This window comes from Oreochromis aureus, linkage group 20 (genome assembly GCF_013358895.1).
Source record: "Oreochromis aureus strain Israel breed Guangdong linkage group 20, ZZ_aureus, whole genome shotgun sequence".
Classification (NCBI taxonomy): domain Eukaryota; kingdom Metazoa; phylum Chordata; class Actinopteri; order Cichliformes; family Cichlidae; genus Oreochromis; species Oreochromis aureus.
This window is the reverse complement of record NC_052961.1, coordinates 23,985,506-24,009,896: the sequence shown is the minus strand read 5'-3', so window position 1 is coordinate 24,009,896 and position 24,391 is coordinate 23,985,506. Positions and strand designations below refer to the sequence as shown.

General features: G+C 42.0%; 1 protein-coding gene across 3 annotated transcripts in view; it reads right to left on the bottom strand.

Annotated features, from left to right (window-relative positions):
* prdm16 (PR domain containing 16) overlaps positions 1 to 24,391 on the bottom strand; it is a 167,760-nt gene that overhangs the window by 6,121 nt on the left and 137,248 nt on the right. Inside the window, exons 4-14 of one of the 3 annotated variants that reach the window (XM_039604745.1) lie at positions 17,029 to 17,169; positions 11,860 to 11,962; positions 7,546 to 7,747; positions 7,300 to 7,465; positions 6,969 to 7,122; positions 4,738 to 6,391; positions 4,510 to 4,597; positions 2,469 to 2,641; positions 2,290 to 2,367; positions 1,832 to 2,001; positions 1,302 to 1,473 (exon numbers count right to left, since the gene is read on the bottom strand). In XM_039604745.1, coding sequence (XP_039460679.1) covers positions 1,302 to 1,473; positions 1,832 to 2,001; positions 2,290 to 2,367; positions 2,469 to 2,641; positions 4,510 to 4,597; positions 4,738 to 6,391; positions 6,969 to 7,122; positions 7,300 to 7,465; positions 7,546 to 7,747; positions 11,860 to 11,962; positions 17,029 to 17,169 — 3,101 coding nt within the window. Of the gene's footprint in view, positions 1 to 1,301; positions 1,474 to 1,831; positions 2,002 to 2,289; positions 2,368 to 2,468; positions 2,642 to 4,509; positions 4,598 to 4,737; positions 6,425 to 6,968; positions 7,123 to 7,299; positions 7,466 to 7,545; positions 7,748 to 11,859; positions 11,963 to 17,028; positions 17,170 to 24,391 lie in introns of all 3 variants that reach the window. The other 2 variants (XM_039604744.1, XM_039604746.1) reach the window with 2 other exon arrangements.

Genomic DNA, 24,391 nt, shown 5'->3' with positions numbered 1-24,391 from the left:
CCACCCTGTGAGCAGCAGTGCTGCCTCAGCAACTGCAGCATCACCAGTTTGGAAACAGGTCAAAGTTTTATACAAAAATAAAGGCTCCCAGGGGCTTTTATTTTGACTGGCTATGATGCTGAAAAGGGAATTTTGAAGGGGGTGGGGAACTGTGATGTGGGGGCAGCTAGGAGTGATTATAGATAGTCATCCATGAATGTGTGTTTGTGTTCAGCATTTGACTTCAGTCACTCAGAGGGAGAATAAACAGCAGGCTGTCTGGTGGGAGGACAGAAAGCACAACACTTAGTCTGAATTACAGATATTAAAATGTCAGACGAGGTTGTTGTGGATGAGACTCAGTATTGATCCCAGATGGCAGAGGGGCTAAACTGCCACTGTGTCTTTTGGACATAATGCATGTTGACAAGAAAAAAGGGGGTGTGGGGGGAGAATGAGGAAGTGGCAGGCAGAAAGTGAGACTACCAGAAAGGAATCCAGAATGAGACGAAGAATCAAGAGAGCAAACCAGAAAATCGCCCTTCTTTTATTTTCCAAAACACATTTCTTGCCTTTTTCTGGCATTCTGAAGTGCTAACTCTAAAAGCATTTAAGAACTTAAAGCAGGAAGTTTCTATTTTTATGCACATATTTTAAAAATATGCTTACAAAAAAATTTTTTTCCTTATTTTTTAAGCAAGTCATATAATTTTTAAAGTGCAGAGAAACTAACAGGATTATCACTTGTGCTACTGGTCTGCAGAGTATTTATAACTGAGCATGACCTTCACAAACACTTTAATTAAACTTTAAACATTAAAGAAACTAAAATGTGTGAAAATTGTTACACTGAACAATTACAATTATGTTTTACATAAAAAAATGAAAGGTGAAAAATTAAGAAGACCTCTTTTCTTTTTTCATTTATTTTAGTGCAATGGCACCAAGTGTGTTCTAGCCACTAGGGAGCACTGTGTACCAATTTCTTGGGTCTGTACTGTTGATTGCGGGAAGGAGGAAGGCGCTAGAGATGTAGAAGAGCAGCTGTTTACTTTAACTGAACAAACTTTTTGTTTGTTTTTTTGCGTTCTCATGCCTAAGATTAGATGTCCTAAATAAGGGAGATGCATTACAACATTCCTGACAACATCTGACAAGTTCTTTCTGCTATAGTTAGGATTAATGTTAAATTTAGGATGAGGTCGGGTGAGAACTGAAGCTTGGCAGAAAAGAGTTAGCCGCATGGATGGAAAGTAATCGTTAGAGATCTCTGTGAGAATCATGGTACAAATATAATTTGTGTGAGCGGGTTTTCGTCTTACCTCTTATCCGTGGAGCTGGAGGCCTGGTTCATCTCACTGTTGGAAATGAAGTTGCGGATTTCTGAGAAGTACGAGTCCTCCTTCTCATCTAAAAGTGCATGATTTTCTGGCTCTGAGTTTGGCGAGGAGATGGTCGTTCCTAAGTTGGAAAGCATCCCAGACTGTTGGCTCACTGTTGGGGAAAGAGATGCAGACACACACATCCATATGCATAAAAACACATGGACACACACACACGGACAGACAGCCCACATGCCATACCAAGACACACAAGCATCATTAGTGTGATGATCATCACACAGTTATTTAATTGAGGAAAATATTAGAGGCAAAACACTGAAAAAAAAATGTTTACAAAAATCTGTGTGGAAGATAAACATGATAACAAAAAGGTTTTGTATAAGTTATGCTCTTACATTTTCCTTACTGTTTTTCAGTAACCCACGTGTGAAAATGGATTCAAGCAAACACTTCCTGTTTAAAGACTACATTACTAGCTCGCACAGCCATCATTGCAGTTGCAAACTGACCAGGAATGTTCTCGTGCTCGTGCTTCTTGAGATGGCGATCGAGGTTGGTTTGCTGACCAAAGCAGCGGTTGCACAGGTGACACTTGAAGGGTTTCTCCTTGTTATGGATATTGCGGACATGGCGTTGAAGATTGGATGAGATGCTGAATGAGCGGTCACAGTATTTACACCTGACGAAGAAGAACAGGGGTATTTAAATGTCAGCTGAAAGAGCAGTAGAGTGAGAAGGGCCCTAAAGCTGTATTATTTATCTGCTGAGTTGAGCAAGAAACCACTTAAGGCTCTTGTGATTTGCTTAAAAGTATTCACTTTGTTTTTTCTCTGAAGTTTCACAGAAAGCGACGTACCAAACAAAGTAACGGCAGGTTTGAAAAATAGCTGTGACAAAGGGAAATATGTCATCTATGGGTATTTTAGAAACTTTCACGACTCTCTGAATTAAAAATAGAAATGAATACCTGTAGGGCTGCTCCCCTGTGTGTGTCCGCAAATGTCTGGTGAGATTTGCTGAGCGAGGGAAGATTTTCCCACAGTACCTAGAGCAAAAGGACAATGAGGATGAGTGAGCATACGACATGGTGCACTTTCACGTTTGCACATATTCCAGCAACTAGTTTAAATGAAACGGGGTGCAGACCTGCACGCGTAGCGTTCCTTTCCCTTGCGAAGGATGGCGTCTGAGAGGGAAGGTGGTGGCGAGCGGAAGTTGAACAGTGGATGGGCTGAGTGTTGCAGCGAATTGGGCGGTGCGTCCAGTTTTAGTGCTCCAAAGCCGTCCAGCTTATCTGTCATGTTCTCCATTGCTGACATCTAGGGAATAAGAAGATTAAAAAAAGTTGAGAAATTCTTTGTTTCATGTTTTAAAAACTGGATAAAAATAATTCAACCAGAGTTTGTTGTTATTTACCGTGTTATGGGTTCAAATTAGAAAGTTTATAAGGGCAGTTTTAATTTTTCGCACGTAGCGTGTGTTACATAATGATGGCAGCATGTTTATGTGTATTAAAAAAAGAAAAGAAAGCACTGAAAACAAAGGGACAATTTAAGAAAGAACAGGGAGTGAGGGAAAGATACAGGGAGGAAGCTTTGAGGAAGCAGCATATTAGAGGTTAGCCTTGTTGTTTGTACTCAAGGCGAGCCACCTCCTTGACCTATAACACATTCACAAATGCCCAAGTACTATTCCTCCAGTGCCCCCCTCTCTGTACAACCTCAGCTTCAACTAATGCTTTGTTCTCTACTTCTTACCTTCTTCTGCCAAAGCTGCTGTTGCAAGCCTGCAAACTGGCTAAATGAGGCATTCAAGAGCCATGACTGGAGCAATACAATATAGTTTGTGATACCCCCAACTGATAGCTGCTTCCCTCCCCCTCTAGAAGCTTGTGAACAAAAGAGGCCAGTTATGTAGGAGTTTATTTGCCAAAAACAGCTTACATCCTTCCTTTTTTTAGTGAATACGGGACGGGAGAGACACAGGGACAGACACTCCGTCTCGATGTGTTTATTCGCAGTCTGAGAACGGGTGCAAGGGGGAGCGGGGTGATTCCGTCATGAGACTGAATTAGAGGTGGCATTGTGTTTGGATCACTGAGAGGATCACAGCTGAGACGCTCAAATATGAAAAAAGTTTTTGCAGGGCAGCCTGCGAAAAGTTCGCAATCTACGAGATGATGAGATGAGATTTTAAAAGAAGGAAAGGAAATCTGTTTGATGCTTAAAGCCTTGTCATGACATCATGTTTTTAAGATTTTGTAATTGAAAAAAGGTACCAATACAAAAAAAAAAATTCTTGCAATTTACCTTACAAAAAAAAAAAAATCTATGCTGGCTAACGATATGACATCACGCATGTGGGATATGCGAACGCATGTTCATGTGTAAATGTATCTGTCTGTATGTGCACCAGATGTGTGTATTGCAAAGTCACGGTTGATAGAGGACACAGATTTCCAGGTCAGATTAAACCGTTTCCCCAATGAGAGCCCCCCATTCTCCTGGACACAAACACAGGATGTCCTTGACGGACACGGTGTTATTATCTAGCCAGCCAGCCAGCCACAGAGAAAAGAAAAAAAAAACTCTGAGGGGTTTGAGTTATTAGCTTGCCTGTGGGCTCCCACTACATAAAACAATGCCACAACTAAGATTAGCGTGGCCAAGAGAGGCAGTTTGTTACAATTCAAATGGTTATTATTCTCTCTTTTATTAATACTATCATTGCTTGTAATCAAGATATGTAGAGGTGGGGAAGGTCTGGGGACAGTGGAACAATGTGACTGATTATCAAAGGGCAGCGATAACAGGCTGTGTCTTCTGAAAAAAGGTAAAGCTGACGAGGTACACAGGCGCCATTCCGTAAACAAAGGAAGAAATCATACAGAACCCTTGAGAAAATAACATCAACACTTTGGAATGATGGCGCTTGGGTCCTATCAATTCAGGTTTAAGCAGCGTGGGAGGCAGGAGTGAGGTATTTTCACATAATACATAGTTTGAAAATAATAGTCAATACTATCTGGGAATAATCAGCTTGTATGCAATACCTGGCGGTCAATTCCCCTGCTTGTTAGTCTCTTGGTGTACTTTCAGTTTAATGTGCACGTAGCATTTACTGTTTCTTAAAAAGAAAAAAAAAGTGCTAGCTTGGTTTGAGACGTGATCATGTGTGCACTATGTACCTGGGGATGGAAGAGTGGCGGCGAGGGCCGGAGGAACTTGTCCTTCAGAGCTCCTACCGGGTCGAGTAGCTTCCTCTTCTCCACCCTGCTGGACCAATATCAAGGCAGAGGGTTACGTACCAAGGTCAAACTTCATCTAGAATGCCCAACCTCATATTCTTCAATGCATCTACAAAAATGCCTTGATGTTGGTTGTGGAAGTGTCTGGTCTAATCCGGGCTGAAATACCTGTATATGGGGTCCATGAAGAATGCTGAGGGCTTGGCATAGTGCAGTGGTGGTGGCTGGTGTGGCTGTGCCTGGGGCTGCTGGTGCTGGTGCTGGGTGATGGTTGATTGGTGCAAAGACTGTGAATGAGGGTGTGGAAAACCAGATGGAGTTTCATCCTTGATTGAGACCCCTTTTCCACCTCCATAGATGTGGTTCTTTCGATTATGTGGCTCAGCTGGTACACCATTATGACTCCCTCGGCTCCGGCTGCCAATGCTGAGGTCCAATGGCTGTTCTTCACTGCTAGATATTGCTAAATGTCCACTACTGCTCCCAGTACTATTGTTGGGGTTTGAGGTGTTTGTTGGTGTTGAAGGAGCTATCTTGGCCTCCTTGGGTTTCGTGGTGAGATCGAACGGTGATTCTACTGTGGGAGCAGGAGCTGCCGGGGAACTAGAAACCATCTTGTGCAGTTGCTCACGTGGCGACTTGGGCTCTGCTTTAAAAAACATGCTAGGATTGAGAGCACCTCGATCAGCGCTAAAGGGGTAGAGGGAGTTGTGGAAGTTGGGCAGGAACTGGAAGGGAAACATGGAATGATAGGGCAGTGGACCCATCTTCTTCTCCTGATGAAGTCCAATCAAACCTGGACCAAAATATTTCTCTGCAATAGAAGCGATGGCTTTTATGGAATCAGTGGTGGCTGCATTAGAATTTGTGGTGGTTGTGGGCGGGAGGGCTTGCTCATCGGGTGGGGGGAAGAAGGAGTGCTGCGATGCAGAAGCAAGAAACGGACGATCAATCGACAGGTTCCCTGAACTAGACATGGCTGATATCAATGCACGGTTTGTGTCTTCTAACTGGTGCGCCTCTTGGCTTGATACAGTGCCAGACGGCTTCCTTCTTTTACCACTTCTCTCACGCTCACTCTCTCCATCACTTTCCAGGTCAGAGCCGTCCCCTGAAGCAGTACCTGTGGTGGTGTCCAAATCTGTCCCACTTGTGGTATTGACATCTTCAAGGTCACTACCGTCAGACATATCTGCCATCTTTGATTTTGGTTTGGCTTCTCCACTAGAAGACAAATCCAGTTTATTCTCCTTCTCTTTGTCTTCATGCTGACTCAAACTGTTAATGCCATTGCCATTTGTGGAACTAACTAGAGACAATGGAGGAGCATCTAGAGGACTCTGAGGGAGCTTCACCTCCTGACTGCTGCTGCTCAGCGGGCTCTTTATCAGTGGACTGGCCGGTAATAAAGGAGGTCGTGGATATAGCGATGGGGGAAAAATACCTGGGAAACCATGTGGGAGGGATGGGAAGCCGTGGGGTCCTGGGGAAAAGGGCAAGCCAGCATGAGGATGAGGTCGGGAAGGAAAGTAGTCAGTGAAGCCTAAACCTGACTGGTTTAGACCAGAAAGGTGGGGATGGTGGGACTTAGCCTTAGCCATGATGGGGCTGGAGCTCATGGGGATGCCAGGATTGAACATCCCTGCTGGAGAGCCATAATGGTTTTTGCCCTCACAGAAGCGACGGTGCTTGTTGAGGGAGGAGGTAGTGCTGAACAACTGCCCACAGTCTTTACACTTGATCTGGGTGCGGCAGTCAGCATGCATACGCTTGTGGCGACAGAGGTTGGAGAACTGGGTGTAGGATTTGTGGCACACCTCGCCTGGGGGAACAAAAAGATGCAGCCCACCAGGGCCTAGTTAAACCAGTTTTAACACTGTCTCTAACTCTGTATACCAAAGCAACAGTAACATGAACATTTAAATGTAAACGGCTGTTGAAAAGAAAGGTTTTAGGAAAGGAAGGAGCTAGTTCATATGGACAGCATAACTTACACAATCTGAAAAAAGTGGTCTCGATTTACTTTGTATATATTTTACTTCCAAATAATTACTGAACACATGTAACAGATAGAATAAAATACATATGTGAGGCCTGTTTTTTTCCCTTACTGTAAAACACTCCGTTTCCAATTTAAGCTCTGTCATGTTGTTTTAAGTTTGACAAAAAAGAGCTTAGGTAACCAGATCAAATCTATTATTCACATTGTATAATGAAATTTATTGCAGGACAAATACGACCTTTGTGCCTCGTTCAGAGCATGCAAACAAGCTGGTGTACATAGAAAAAAAAAGAGAGACTGGATAATGAGTGAGGTTAAACGAGGCAGGAAAAAAAAGTCTCAAATAAAGGAATTGTTATGAAAAAGGTGATCATTAACTTCCGAAGCCCTTACTTACAGCTAAAGGGTTTGACACTACTGTGGATGTGCTTATGCTGCTTGAGGCCTGACGAGGTGGCAAAGGTCTTGCCACATTCAGGGCATGTGTGAGCGCGGGCCCCCACGTGCTGAGAGCGGATGTGACGCTGAAGGTTACTGGGATCTGTGAACACCTGAAATTTAAAACAAGTGTATAAAAAAATGCAATGTATGCCATGACTAACAATGCTAAAAAATTACACAAAATTCCCCTTTTTGTATTTTGTAAAAACATAAGCAGACTTTTCATTTCTTTGTCTTCTTAAAGAACTACTAACAGATAAAGCCTGTGTGTCCTGTGCACAACTTACGTGGCGGGTGTGCTGTACCTTATCACAGTTTTCACACTCAAAGCGCTTGCCACTGTCATGTGACATCTGGTGACGGATGAGGTTGGACTTCCAGTTGAAGGCTTTGGGGCACTGGTCACACTTGTACTCCCTCTCTTCTGTGTGAACTATCATGTGTTGTCCCAGACTTGATAGAGAAAACACAAGCTCATCAGTAAATCAGTCAATGAATCACATTTGTTGCACAGTGAATGGGCCGAACTTCACCTGTACTCATTGGGAAAGATCTTCTCACAGTCTTTACACTCATGGACAGGATCATCGCTGTCCTCACGTTCCTGTTTGAAGTCGTCTCTCAGTGTGTCAAAGATGGAGCCAGCACTGGAGCACGAATACTTTTGATGCCGCCGCAGCTCAAGTGTTGAAGAGAACAGCTCATCACAGTCTTCACAGCGGTACATCTGCTCGTCTGCACGCAAACACACGCATACACAAGGGCTTGTTTAGTCACAACGCAGCTTTCTATATGAATAGTACATCAAACATTTACGTAATTAAGAGATGTGTATTTAAAAAAAAACATTTCTCATCATAACCTTTTCTCAAGTTTCACTATTGATGTAGGAATTCTTAAGTAAATAGAAATTATTAATAATTAGTTTTTGTAACTTTATCAACTTTGTCAACATTTTAATTACAAGCTAAGACCACCTACAAGCAGCGCTAATTGCTGACATTTAATTGTGCTTTTAATGTGTGCAAAAAAGACTGCATTTTTTCCCCTATCAGATTCAACACAATATCAAAATGTGTAATGTAGAACAAGCTTATTTGCATCTTAGTATACTAACTCCTGAGGAGTGCATGTTGGCAGAGATGCAGAACCAAATGTCTAAAATGTATAAAAAGATAAAAACTGATAATAACACACAGCAAAAAGAAGAATCTCGTCCTATTTTGTGTTTCAGTCGCAGCTGTATAGACAGGTTTAACAAATGGTGAAAGCAACCCCATAAAATGGAAATCAATTAGCAGTGAAATGTAACCGTCATTAAAACTGTTAATTACTTGTTAAAACAAGTGTTTGCTTTAGAGTGTTGGTGTAATAGCACACAGAGGAAACAATAGGGGCTGGTCTTCCCCTTCCATGTTGATAACCTTTACAATACTTCTCACCAACAAGGTCAAATGCATAAAACTCAGACCAGCTCTTTCAATAGCAAGTTCCTGAGTCCGACGCCAAGTTCAACAGATCAGGGGAAAGCCCAGCGGAGTGTCTTTGTGCACATGCATAAATAAGTGTACGCGTGTGGGTGTGCGCGCGCACGTGTGTGTGTGTGTAACCGTGCTTATGTTTCCAAAATGAGCCAAAATGAACAGAGGTAAGCAGGGCCACGGTGGCGCCGACCCCATGGTGATTTCAGCGCCAACCTGCCATACCCTCTTTGGCATGACCCAAGCAGCCAGCGTCTGAGTCGGCCCCCCAGGTGTCCCAACATGCCACACACACCCATCCATCAATTCAAGCTGTACTAAATGAGTTTATCCAAAATGACTTACAGTGCATGGCTCACCTGCTTTCTACTGCATGTGGCCGTTTATCCAGCTGGAACTTCTTGGACACATTAAAAGGGCATTAGTGTAGCAACATCAATGTGTCTAACCTTGGGGAGAAGGATAAATGACCTTCTGGTCAATGGACCATTACACAGAGCTCAAACACTAAACTAACTAGCCACTCTGACACCACTGTGTGGACGTATTTCATAGGGAGCGAGCATTTTACCGTGAGAGGGTTGGGTATGATTGCCTCTGCAGCACAAACAACTCAAAATAATTTTTGTCTGCGACATTTAAGAGTGGAAAATATTTTGGAAAAAAAAAATAAAGACATGGTTCATATACAACGAGGACCCACAAGTACCCTCTAGGAAAAGGAACACAAGTAATAAAAGATGAAAGGAAACACCTAAAAGGACACTCAGGGGTGTGCGTGAATGTTAGGATGCACATAAGCAAAGGTACTTGCATGTGCATTTCGGTGTGCCTGTGTTTTTTCAGCAAGTCTGGCTTGTGTGGGTTTTGTGGAGGGGGGGTGGGGGGTTAAAGTGGAGACTAATAGCTCTCTGGGAGACGAAGGGAGTCACAATTATGTGCAGTTTAGCAGCTAATCTGGGAGCATGGGTGAGGTCTCAGGGGACTCCTCAAGTCCTCCACTTCAAATTCCTTCTCCGATAAGCTGGACACAGAGAACAGAGCTGCGCTGCCAAGCTCCTGCTCAACCCCGCTGCCTCACTCCCTTGCTCGCACAAATGCAGGGAGACAGGAAAAACAAATCGGATGCGATCATCACAACGGTGAGATGACTTTGTCTCACTGCTCGTCCTTTTATTTCAGTGTTGCTGATTCACATATACTGTAAGCATCATAAAACTCTAAACCATCTGTATGTTACATGTTCTTTTCTGTGTGCCTTCAGCTCTCTCTTACACAACGCACAAAGCCAAATACTTTGGCCCTGACACAGACATTTTGGCAGGTGAAATTTTCTCTCTGTCTGCCTCCCTCATGCACATACATACAGGCAGATGAATTCAACAAATCATGTATAAGCGTGCTCCATCTTTGACACACTCCTACAACATGTCAATCTGCTTCTTTTCAATAATATAGCTTTCTTTGCTCCTGTATCCCCCCCTCCCTCCCCTTCATCTTTGGCACGGAGACCTGTGCGTAAACTGTGCATCATGCAGGGTGGTGGTGGTGGGGAGCTGGTGAACTGCACAGCATCTCACGAACATCTTGTTCTCCCTCCACAATTTTCTAATCAATGACAAGTAACAGTAATCAGATTTTCTTTTTTTCATCTGTGGTTCCAGAAAGACTGGAAACACAACAAAACAATGTTACCTGACAACAGCACTTCAGCACAATAAGTCCAAGATGTTTAAAGAAAACGCAGCGGAACTACGGACCCTTTTCCGCTTAAGTAAAGTTTGAAAGAAAAGTGAACAGCTGTCCAAGTTAGATTGCGAGATAAAATATTGGACATATTCAGTCTGACATAGGCGGGCACGGTTGAAAGGCACTGAGTACAGTGAATCAGGTTACCCAGTCAGAGAGGAGAAGGGTGGATGAGAGCACCTAGAAATGTGACGCACTTTGAAATGTGAGCCAATTTCAAGAGGACAGTGTAAAAGAAGGTGTAACGAAGCACTTACGGCAGAAGATCTAAAGAAAGGGTCATAATAAAATACACAGAAATTTATTAAAAGAAAGAAAGAAAGAGAACGATTTTATTTATATTGTGTATAATCTTTAACTAATCCAACAATGAGACTAAAAAAGCTTCAAGCTTTATTATATTCAATTAACTGACAGGTAATTTTTCAATCTAAAAATTCCTTCTGATCTGATCTGTTTTGTAGCTTTCTCTTCATTATTTTTAAGCACTAATTAAATTACACGCTGAAACAACTTAAACAGGTTAGACAGAGGCATCTCTCTCCCCATTTCTTTTCAGTCGGAACTCGGGATTCCCAGGGGTTGAAATCGCTACAGAGAAGTCGCTTGGACGCACGGAGAAACGCCAGACAGGCAGAGCGAGCGAACATAAATATACAGTGCCATCTAAATGGAAACTCCTGATTAGACTGTTTTGCTGAACACCAATACAATGGCAGGCTGCTGAGGTGGGGGGGACTGGAAAAGAAGTCAATGAACAATCCATCAGAAGGGCCGACCGCCTAAAAAACCGCTGTAACGGAAACCTCATACCTATATATCCAAGTTTGACTGAGGAAGTAGACTGTAAACCGTCTCTAACCAACAGCCTTCTTAAAGCTGCACACCGGTGAGACACTAATTAAACTCATGACTTTCACTCTATTGTTTATTCATTTTCATTTTTAGGATAGTAATAGTGTTCTGATGCCAGTCCGCTTTATGGTGATTTCCTTACCTTTCCAGCACTAAGGTGTTTGTTTGAAGGTTTTCACTCTGATGAAGACCTGAGGTGGTTGAAACGAGTCAGCGTTTTAACTAATATTTCCCGACTAAATGCCTTTAATCTATCTCCCCCTCTTGGTCTACCTATGAACGCTTTTTTTCTCCCTTTGCTCCCATAATATGTTCTTAATAATATGCACGGCTACCGAGTAATTTCTGTTTGATCTTAGCTTTCCGTTAACAGAAAATTTCTACTCGCATAGGATGGAATATGACAAGTGCCAATTGACGCCCTAATACAGCATTTCAGGCAAAGAGGCCCATTATATTGCAGCATTGTAAAAGAGCACAATTCAGACCAGACTCTTACGGGTATCCTTTCTATATTGGCAAGCCTATTTTAAATGACAGATCCAAAACGGCCTTCAACCATATGCTTTAATGCGGGATTTAATTCCATCCTGGAAATTTATGGTTCGAATAATTCACATTTCTTGAGTAGGGAAAAAAAAATCTTGGAGGGAGAAGTGGTGTCTTTTCCCCCAGTTATGGAGTGTGTTGACCGCGAAAGCGGCACAGGATGCAGGTTGGAGTTTGTTTAAAACGTGCGCTAATGACGCGCATTAATCTTACCTTGTAGGTTGGGTGCCATGGATCCCTCAGGGAAAATACCGTCCTTCATATACACTAAGAGCTCCTCCCCTGCTTCAATGTCCCGGACAGCTTTATAATAAATCTGAAGAGAGAGAGAAAAAGGCAAGGGAGACTTTAACTTAGGTCAGGAAAGGATTAATAAGTCTGGACCCCTATATATTTACTGTCGCAGCTAAGGGCCCGCGTGGAACCCAATATTATTCTAATAATGTGGTTGGTAACAGGGAGGGAAAAAATACGAATATATAAAGTAAGCTACATTGTCCTCCTATTGAAACATAATTCATTCTCATCTGTTCACAATATTAAACAATTCATTTTTACTAACATAAAAACTCCCCCTTCTTTTATTTTACAAAACAATCAGCTGTTTGTTTAATTGCAGATTTACCCGAACTTTGTGAAATAAAACGAACGGAAATACGTAAATGTTGGTTTCTGTTACATATCGAAACGTGATCTGCACTCTTGTTAAAAAATAAATAAACACCCGAAAGAAATTGTATAAGAAATCCAGACAAAAGCATTTGTTAAAAGAAATTGACGGGTCAAAGCAAAAATAAACAGACCCGCTTCTGTCGTGCGTTTTTGTTTTACAGCTGCAGCAAACCGGGAAATGTCAGGTCTTTAACTGCACACGACAAATCACTTTATTGAGGTCATTTGACAAGTGTGCTCGGACATAATTTACTGCTGGACACTAGGGTTTCATTTTTTTCGCTGTTTTGCTTCAATACAACAGAAATCGGATTCAAGTTAAAGTATTTAAAGGTAAGTCAGAGCCGAGGCCTAAACCAACAGTACAGGAAACCAAACTGAGCTTAAATCTCGATTCATAAAATACAAATAAATAAATAAATAAATTATAAAGATGATAATTAACATTCAAAGTTGATGTGTTTTTTTTAATAAATCATCTTTACATGACACTTCTACATGTTGCAGCTCTGTGCATCCTACTTATTATGACACAGCGCAAACCACTTCAGGCGTGATCTGTGAACGCATGGGGGCGCTCTGCACCAGCTGTACACTGTCACCACAACAAGACGGACAGAAGCACTCTTTCACACATACACACACGCACACACACACAAACATACAGAGAGGCTGGGAAAGTAACTTTTAAGACTTAGCGCTCGTCAGATGAGAGAGAGGAGACAAAGAGCAAAGGCCTAAAATCAACGAAAACTACACGCATTATTATTATTATTATTGTTATTATTATTATTATTATTATTATTATTATTATTATTATTATTATTATTATTATTACAACGTATTTATATTTACCACAAATAGGCTACTGTCTCTCTATGCTTTTTCGACCTGACCTTTCTTTTCTCCGTGAGACGGAACAGTTGAGAAAGTTGCGCGGCGCTGCGGAGAGCCTCCAGCTGCAGTAGCACTTCAGTCCCGGTGGAGTTGGCGACACAACCCATAGTAGGTCTGCTCGAGAGGGAGCGGGGCGCTAGAGCGCACAGGGCCGGGGAGAAGGGGTCGCGGGTCGGTCGGGAGGAGCTGGAGACGGTCGGTGATCGCTCCGTTTGGTTGGATGAAGCCTGACGCTCCTCTGCTGGGTTACTCTCTAATCTAGTCAGTGAGCGCGTCTTTGATGATGATGATGAGTCTCTCTCGCACTCTTTCTCTCTCTCTCTCTCTCTCTCTCTCTCTCTTTCTGACTCTCTCTCTCTCTCATTAGTGATTCCCTGTTGCCCCTTAGTGCTCTCTCGGTTACCCGTCGGCCACTCCTCCTCGTCTTATCTCCAGCCAAAAGGATTGAGGGATCTGCGGCACAGACCCCTCCCCGCATCTCCGATCCCAGCCGCCGCTTTGGCCGCTTGATAAATCTACTATTGATGTAAATAATAGATAAAGCAGCCTGACAGACTCGCAGTCATTCTGTCGGTCACTCTAACACACAAACACACACACACACACACACACACACACACACACACACACACACACACACACACACACACACACACACACACATTCATAGGCCGGACACATGCTTAAACAAGCACATAGACACACAGACACACAACAGGCCTTTTTATTTATTTATTTTCTTAGTTTAAGTTTTGCTTCGTGCTTCACTTTTTTGGTTTGAACATAAATTCATTGCCTCTTAGATTTTTTTTCATCTAAAAGAAAAAAAGAATTGCTTGAAGAAAAGAAAATTTGACAGAGTTGAATGGTTTAAGATCGCATTTTAATAAAACGTAAAAAAAAGAGTAGAATTTCTATTTTTATGAGGCTTGTGTGACGTCGTAAAGTTATTTTGACGAAAAAAAGATATCGATTACGGATATCGCTAATTATTTTTCAAACATTTAATTAAATCGTATTTACAGCGGGTAAACAAAACAAATAGAACTCGTTCAGACACGAATGTGGGCACTGAGGTAAAACACGATGAAGAGCGTCGCAATATCCCTAAAAGTCTTTTTTTATTTTCTATTTTTTTATGCTTAATTTATGTTGCAGCTCTTTTATGTGTAATTTAATTTATGATATTAATGACACATCTTTCCGGTTTTATGTCAAGATTATTAATTGCAACATTATCAGAAAATATGACACTTTTTTCCTTTTAAAGAATACAAGTCAGTTAATAATTAAGAGGGTTTAATTACATTCTTAATTAATATTTGGATGCCTAATTTGATTTTTTTTTCGCCTTTTCTCTCACTCTGTCTCTCTTTCTCTCTCTGTGTGTGTGTGTGTGTCCTACAGTAAGGTCTGATCACATAGACTTGTCTTGACCTCTTCCCATCTCTGTCCAGTGTTCAGCAGACAGATGCCTCATCGATCAATGCCAGCCACAGGGGCCCCCAACAATCCCCTACTATGGCCTAATACACATGCACACACACACACACACACACACACACTTGCACATGCACACACTTGTCTCTATGAATTGATGGATCCGTCCGGGGGTAGAAGGGCAGATCAAACAGCACTGGAAAGGGCTCCACTCCAAAACACAAAAGATGAAAAGTTGACAAGAAGGTGGACAAGGTTCATCTTTTCCTTAAACCCCCCATCAGCTACCCACCCATCTCACATGCCACTCATAGCTCTCTCAGCTGTTTCCACCTCTCAGTGCAACTTGGCCTTCGAAAAAGTGAATGGGTGCACTTGCAAACCCATTTTGGCCAATTGTTTGTGGTTATAAATGAATGAGAACAATCTAGGTACACGTACACACACACACATACACACACAGAGGCACACACACATGGGAAATTGTTGATTCGTCTGCTTTTGTTCAACCATCTTTAAGGAGCGTGAATATTGCATTAAGGTGAAATTGCAAGCAATATTAAGTGAGAGCAATTGCTGGAGATGTGTGGATTTTAACTGAGAAGAATGCAACTGATACAGTTGTCTGTAGATGCTTACACAGAGAGCCATATTCTTATTATCAGAAAAAATAAGAAATTCACACCTGACAGAATGGAGACAAATCTATAAAAACAATGCCAAATTAATGCACGGCCACAAATGTCTGAATTATGATCAGTCATGCACACATTTGTTCATCTTGCATCATTAATGACAAACAACCCCATAACTTCTCCTCTTGCTCTTTAAAAGGTTACTGCCTGCATTTGAATTTGCCTAGTGTGCACATATTTCCATAAACTCATGTATTGTGCATGCAGTTATAAAAAAAGAAAGAAAGAAAAAAGAAAAATCAGTGAATGGTCTCTTAAATTATACATTTTAGCACTGAGTGGCTGCACATAAGTGTGTGTGTGAGTGTGAGTGTGTGTGTTTGTGTTGTGTTTGTAAATAAATGATAGGGTCATACCTGCGAGCCACAACACCAAGCAACTGGGCAAGCAAACAAAAGCAAAAGCCGTTCGCTAAGTACAAACAACTGCAAAACACATCAAAAAGCAATCGTGCACGTGGCCTTTTCGTGGTCCGATAATTCTCCACAATTTTCTCTGGTGCCCTGATTCTTTCTTTGACATTGTGTGGCAGTGGCAGGGGGCACTGATGTGAAAATCTTAAAAGGATTAGGCGGGCTGGTGTTGCCAGCCAATTGGTGCTTGTCAATCTCGGAGGCCCCCGTGCGTTCAGTCTCTTACGCCTGGTACCAAGCCCCCTTTCTCTCTATCGGTCAGACTTAATGTCTGAAGCTTAAATGGACACACCAGCCTGTCCCCTTGGTGTGACAGGGTGACAGGTGGCAGATCAAGACACCGGGATAGAGAAAGGAGACAGAGTCGGCAAGGAACAGGCGGCTGGAGACGGAGTCAGGAAGGGCCGCGTAGGCAGGGATTAGAAAACAAATGAGAGCGGAGTGACGAGAATGTGGAAACACGCAGAGGAATCATACGGCCGGATCTGGCTACTGTCATGCTGCTTAGCTTCTGGTGTCATCTCATTTAAGATCCCATCCTCAGTTCTCCTTTGGACGCAGATTGAATTGACAGTGAAATGCGTATTAAGTAACAGCACCAGTATTTAATTTGCAGAAACTGGGACAAGAGTCAGCAGAGCAAAATAGGGAAAGAAAAAAAAAAATCTGTCTCTGTGTTATGAACAGAAACGGAGAATTATGCTAATACGTTGCAGCAGTGTAAGTTGTGGTACACGCATTGCATGGGGTTAGGGTTAGGGCCTAGTTAAGCAGTTGGGGTTTTATAGGCAATGGCTGGGCATCTTTCCAAAAGGATCCGATACAGCTCGCTTAGGTTTGAGGGAGAAAGAGAGAGCGAGAAGGGGGTGGTGGGTGGGGGTGTTTGGGTGATAAGAAGCAAAAAGAGAAACTGCTGCCGCCACAGAAGAAGACTGCGCCTTGGATAACGGTTATTATGGGACTCAGGAGTGTCAGACTATTCTTCAGCCTCTTTACATGGGTCAGTTCTTAACAGCACTGGCAACCGGCCCAGCCACAGACACACAATGGAGCCATTCCTTGGTCATTACTAGCACACACTTTTCTGCAGCACACACACACACAAAAACACCCATTCACACACATCAAGCCAGCATTTACTCTTAGTAGATGGGAAGGAATAACTGCCACCCCCCACTCGTCTCTGCCCATTTCTGACAGTGTGGTGCGATTTCTTTCGTATCTGGACTACGGATCCAACGGGACAATGTTGTCATGGCACCCACCTGGTCTCCTGTGAGATGACAGGCGGTGAGGTTCTGCTCCTCAAATGACGGTGCAGAGCGGACGTATTTGAGCCAGCTGTTGCCGGCGGCATCTGGTCCCGTGTCCAGTGCAAACTTCACGTTGCCCATGTCGTCCACCACCTGTTGAAAAGTGACAGGTTAGATATTAAAAAATAAACAGACTGAAGCAGTTTGTTTAACGAGCATGAGACTCTTTTCAACGACTATTCAATTGACTTGATTTAATCAAGTGATTTTTAGTGTAGTTATGCAGTTGGTGTGTTTACAGTGATTAAATATTTGTGTGTGGGCCAAGGGTTTGATGTCACTTAACTTTAAGGTGCACAGAGCTAACATGTCAGTGGGTGTTAGGGCCACCTAACCTTGTCAATCCTGACAACAAGAAGAGGAAAGAGGGAAAAGAGGAGGGAGTACACAAACTGTGGTGTCTTTCACTTGTCTAAAGACTTTCCCTGGCACATATTGATCACCCTTTGTAACCCCTGCAGACCCTTGAGACTCCAAGAGTGGGTTTCACGTTACCTGCTTTCACAGAGAATGAAGGAGGATGGAGGTAGTGGTGGAGCAGGAAGAGGAGGAGCAGAAGAACAGAAGAGGGGCTCATTGTGAAGTGAAGAGTGAGGGGGAAAACCAGGAGTGACTAACAATGCTTTATAGCTTTTGCCAATGAGAATTAAAGTCTGCTAATCTAAACTGATTCCTGAAGTAAAATGCAAAATAATGACAATTTTGGAATGACAGAAATTTTGCAATAAAATGTTCATATTTTTAGATTAGACAGAAATTTGCGCAGAAATTGCAGGAATCTTTGGTGGTGGAAATTTGTGTTTGCTTGGTGGAGTTGGTTGGTTATGGGAAATCTGGAGCTGGCAGAAACTACCGGGCTCTTCTCCACATAGCTGGGATCGAAGCTCCGATTTCTCCCTGGTCCTACATGTGATACTGAGCCTGTGTGAATCCTCCAGGGAGACCTGGCCTGAGACTGAGCAACTCCTCTAATTACAACTACCAATCAGCCTGGCTTGAGTTCAGCCCTGACTTCTAGTATGACACGGTGCACTCCTAATCACAGTGAAATGCCTGCTGAAGGAAATCGAGGTGTGATGGAGAAGAACCAACAAACCCTCTGACATTTTTAGATGTGCAAGGTTCGCGAACTTCTCTAACTGCCTGCTTTTCTAAAGCCATGCTCATGTTTTTTCCCCTCCAGCTCGTAAAGTGTGAATGCCTATGTTCTTGTTGTTGAATGCACGCGGAAGGTGTATTTTTGTGGATGGGGGTGCAGGTGCCAAGTCTGGTGAGTAAATATGTAAAGGGTCTGGACGGAGGTGTGGAAGAACCGCCATGTGCGTGCTTGTACGAATACGGCAGCTGTTTTAGGCGGACGCACGTATGCACGGTAAGGCAACAGCTTGATGTAACAGCAGTGCCGTGCTACTTTCAAGCCAAGGTGTGAGTTTACCGAAGTAACTACAGTGACTGCGCCTTCTTTAGAACAATGATGCCTGTTAGCGCCTTGGCTGAAAATAATTATTAAAACCTAAAGGTGTTTGAAAACGCCGTTCAGCGAGGCTAGAACGAAAGCTGCAGCAGCTGTTGTGTGTTTCCTGATTGTAAGAGTGTGGAAAGAGACAGTTTACTGCAAATCAGCTGCTTCTATGCATTCCCCATAACTCACACTCAGATATTCAGAAGCCTAATATCTATCTATCTATCTCTCTCTCTCTATATATATATATTGTCAACCGAACAAGCCAATGAATTAAAAAAAACTTCTCCATTCCTCATGCTCCTCAGATCTACAGCTACTGTCTCCTCACTGTGCACTTTAAAGTCCAAGCACTTGGCTTGACAGAGTCCAGGCCTTCATTTTATGTGTGAAAGCAGTCAGTGACACACACACACACACACACACACACACACACACACACACACACACACACACACACACACACACACACACACACACACACACACACACACTATAGTCTTTCACCCAATATCTTTCCTGCTGCCGGTGGAATCAAAGTGCACTTGTCATGAGGTTACAAGGTAGCTGCAACAGGTATCATAAGTGTTTTATGAACACATGGAGAAAAGCTGCGATCCAGGTGTAGAGTGTGTGCGGTTATTAGTTTCTTTTTGGACACATGTACATGTGAACACTGCAATGTCTATATGTTGGGCATAGTTGTATTCATACAGTCTCATTTCGTGCCCCCCTCACTCTACTGCATCACTCTCTCTCACTCACACACACACACACCCACAGATCTGATCATGGATTTAATGAGCAGCAGACCTGTGTGTGTTCCTGTATGTGTGTAGTCTGGGAGGCCTGCTAACACCCTGTCTCGGGGTGGAAGCCTGATTTATAAGGCTTCAAATGAGGGGCAACAGAGAAGGAGAGCCAGAACAAGCTTGCGGCTGATTGTTTGTTTATTTACCTTTACCTTTTTTCACCCATTCAACCTCCTCCATCCACATGTAACATGGAGGAGTAGGAGGAGGAGGACCCGGCTGGAAATCATCAGCTCCACGTGTGAACAAATTTCAACCAAACAAAGCGAGCGAAAGAAAACTCGGCTACTCAAAGATTTCCCCTAAGCTTCTCTCAGTGATTAGAACGCAGACACTGTAGCTGTAATGATATCAGAAATAGTCTTTATATTACCAAACCCATCTCCGCTGAATGTATGGTAGCTGTGCGTTAATCTTTTCACTCAGTTTTCAGTTCTTCTCATTTGGTCAAAAGGAGAATGAGCTGGCAAATTATTTTGATCTCAATCTCTTAAAGATTCTCTTGAATATCCTTCAATCTTTTACCAAAGATCATACACAATTAACCAGTTTATTGTAAAACCATCTATTTATTGCTTTGGTATTCATAGATTTTGTAATTATATTTAATCACTGAGATCGTAGAAGTTGTATTTATACAATAATGTATTTTTAAAAGACAAAGATCCGTCTTACTTAGTATGTTTGTTCACACATTCATTTACTTCTACATCACTGATATACAGTACTACCCTCACTGAAAACATTTTAAGAAAAGCAATTTCAGAACTTGACCTATACTATGAACAGTATTACAAAATGACTCACTTGACAGCATGCACACACAGACACACACCAACACATTCATGTGCACAGAGACACAATGAGACTTCACTGAAAGAGAAGCAGCTCTAAGTGGACAGGATGCAGAGCAAACTCCACAGGAAGCTCTGATAAGAGCACGACACTTATACCTCTCCTCACAACACAAAGGGGAACCTTTGACAGCTAGGAACCTTTAATGGCTGTCTCGGCATGCCCTCTCCTCCGCCAGTTATATCTGACGGATGTGTGTGCTGCACTGGGCTGAATTAGTGGCGGAAAGTTGCTCGTACGGGTAGACGTTGGTGACAAGGTACATATTATTTTCTGTTTGAAGGAGGACAGAAAATGGAAATGGCAGCTCAGAGCGCAGTGGTGATTGTGATTTTGATGTGAGCTTGAGATAGAAGCATGTGAGACATAACTCCTGGGTTATTGCATGTCTCTGAGGGAATATTTTTACAAAGTGTGATCTTAGTGCTCTGTTGCACACTGATGTGGTGTTCAACGTGTGAACACACCCTTGTTTGCATGCATTTGTATACATGTGTGGTAGAGGACCGAGAGCTCTTTATTTTTACTTTCCCCCCCAGAAAATAGAGAAACGTTTGTTTTCGTTTCAAGGTTTTTGGAGGATAGGAGATAAGCGAGCCGTACTGATTTGCCATTTTTCAGACCAACAAACCTAACACATTGGTTCAGGTAATAAAGAAGGAACCAGGCAGTTAAGCAGGATCTTTTTCAACAAAAGTTAGCTGAAAGATTTCTTTGAATCAAAAGTTTTTCTGGCTCTGGAAAATGGAAAATAAGCACTCTAAACATGTAGAGAATGGCAGACTTTCTCCTGGTTCATCTGCTAATGTCCCGGGGAGGTTGCCAACAAATGAAAAAAACATTGTTTCAAGGAGGAAAAAGAAAGAACAAGAGATTTTTTTAAAGTATCAATCTTGCTCGATCTACAGTGGGTATGTGTGAAAATATAGAAAAAACAAGGACAGAGAGATAAACGAAGAAAAAGAAAGATATGGAGGATTGGGTGCAGTTCAACTTAAAGGAGGCAGGGGGCAGCCTGGCATGAAAACAGAAGTGCAAAAAGAAATAAAACTGCCCTCTCTATAGCTGTACATGGATTTTTAAATATATAAACACGGCCATGGTGGCTGTAGATAATAAAAGTGGTATAAAGAGAAAGAATTACACATGGACACACACATGAATACACTCTGTTTCACCCTGAGAAAAAGGACAGTCATGGAACAGAGCAGTGACAGATTGAGTGGCTGTGAAGTGGGCTGCGGAGCTGGTTGTTAGAGGTGTTACAAATTAAGGTGCAGGAAGACTAACAAGAAATAAAGAAGTGTGTGTGTTGGGGTGTGTATCCTTTCTGGGTCTGTTTCCAGTTGGGAGGCCTCTTAACATGCACACAAACACACACGTGCGCACAAACTGGCAGGCTAATAAAGTGGTTGATTGAGTACAGATCATGACAGCTTCCAGTGTGTTTGTGCTCATTCTTATGTGGGTGTGTGTGACTGTGTGTGTGTGTGTGTGTGGGGAGAAGAACCTACCATGCCACATCACTCAATGATCTAAAAGAGTGTGTCTGTCCACATTTGTGTGCATGTTTATGTGTGCGGACGTAAGAAGTGGAGAGACACAGGAGGGGGTCGTGCCAGTGAGCACCGTCTTACACCGAGGGAAGAAGACAGGAAGGAATAAAAGAAATTTTTCATATTTTTGAAACTTCAGTGGACTTAAGCTGGGTGAGGATGATCCGCAAGGGAAGTGGAAAAACAAAACAGAACAGGAGGAGGAAATGAAGAGGTGTGATGAAAAAAAAGAAATAACTGTGATTGTACTTCAAGTTATTATTTATAATATCTGTAAAATCGGAACACTAAATTTGTTGACGTATTAGCGTGGGAGTTGAAGTATTTATTCGTATTTATTAGTACCCAAATAAACTTTGTAAACAAAATAAATCAGTGTTCATCGTCATAAAAAATAATAATAAAAAGCAACTATTACTTCTTTATTTGTGTCACCTTTGTCACAGTTATACACTTGTCCATTCTTTTTAACAACAACATTCACAAATTTCTTATTTTTTTATAATATAAAAAATATAAAACAATCAGGAACACTGTCATCATTTCTCACACAAACTCTTACTGACTGCATTTTCATCCAATAGAAAATAACAGCAATTATATGAAATCAAATGCTTAAAAATGATAAATTGATAAATTAGAAACAAAAAGAAATTAAAAAAAACAATAAGTGCAGATGTCAGTTAGCTCAAAATGATATTTTCACCAAGCACTGTAACCAACCAGAGAAATGTGCTCCTTTCAGCACGCCTCTGAAATAATATGATCAATGAAGTTGACAGTATTTGTCAAGCATGACTCATTCCTTTTAACCAGAAAAAAATAGTCAGCCCAGAGATTTAACCAGACATTATGTCCAAACAGCACGAATTGATTTCAGCCTTCCACATCTCTACACCACACATTTTCCTTTTTCTCCTAATCTGTCAGAACCACAGCGTCTCATCTTTCCTGTCTGTTCATGCACACGCTGTTCTCGAACAAACAAACACCAATTCACTTGTGCTGAGAAAAAAAAAATGCAACAAATAAACAGGCGGCCAACGAATGAGCTGGTGTAGCTACTAACTGCAGTGACATTCGAACATTATTTCAATGTTTTCTTCAAAACCCATAAATGCATTAAAACACATGTTCAATAACTTAGCAATAAAACTTTGAAATCAGTGAGTCCAAACAAAGAGAGTCAGTGGCAGAGTATTTCATCAGGAGGAGCCCTACTGTGAGTATAGATTGGACCTTTAAATATAGAGTGAATGTGTGAGGGTGTGTGTGTGTGTCTGTAAGGCTTATTACTGATGCTGGTAATCGTACACCTGTGTAGCCATGTCTGGCAGCCTAATGACAGCTAAAAAGGAAACAGGCTGTAAATCCACACACACATACACACTCAGGCCTGCACGGAGTACACACATTTTATTGAGGTAAGAGGCCACGCTGAATATCACATCTTTAGAGTTTGTCTCTGTCAAAGGCACAGGTGAATACCACTGAAAAAAGTGCGTTTCAGTATTTTGTGTGAGCTTTAGCTGTATCACTAGTAAAATGCATGCATGTGAGGTGTGGCAGTGTGTGCCAGCATGTGTGTGTGTGTGAAGGTGAGTGAAGGCTTGTTAAATGTGACCCATTTTATCTGGCCAGGGCGGCCATCGACATAATTAAAAACTAGGCGGGCAGGCCAGAGAGGGCCTGGGGCCTTGTAAAAGCCATCTGGGTTGTAGTGTGAGTGAGAGTGCGAGCGTGTGTGTCTGCTTGCATTTTGAGTGTCAGAATGTGGACCTGCTCACTAATGAACCGACTCGCTCCTATTAAATCAGCGTCTCTACAATCACCGTCACACAGCTATCATTTGTGGTGAGTGTGCATGTGCGACACTGAAAACATGCCATAAAAAAAAAAGTCCCGGTGTCCCCAACACTGGTCTGATCACGATCACGTCAAATCTTTTTTGTTTTCTTGCTTGGCTCTTTACAATAGCTCAATATACAGTATATGCAAATATTACCTAACGTAGTCTAATGACTGAATAATATAATATTATGCATACATTAATATATATATTTATATATATATATATACACATATACAGAGCAGATAAATATGGATTAGTACATTATCAGGAGATTCAGGAATCAGTTGTATCTATTATACTGTACTGTACCATACTAATCTGTACTATATAGAACTACGTTTAAACCAGTGTGCTTCTGCTTGTGGCCTTCATCAGGGTCATAGTGACCACAAACCAAAACATGTTGGTCTAGCAATAAAGTTGTTTTATATTCTGCAACTGTTGCTGGAGTTTTGATGTCTTTAGGCGTTTTCCTCCGTGCACCTTGGAAGCAGCTGAAGTTGTGCCAAAAAAGTTGTGCCAAAAAAACTTCACTCTGCTTCTACTACAGAGGCACATTTTATTATACTGTAAAGTTACAGCTGTTATGACATTGTTTATTTTTGCATTATTGGACTGCCAATCGCAAACAAGTACTTATCATGAAATGCATATCCAATAAATTTAGTTTTAAACTTTGATGGGCAATATATCTAACTGGAAGAGAATAGGAGCTTTTTAAGAGTTAAGCCAGCGATAATGCATCTGCAACTTTAGTGCATTTTTTTTGTTTTGCATC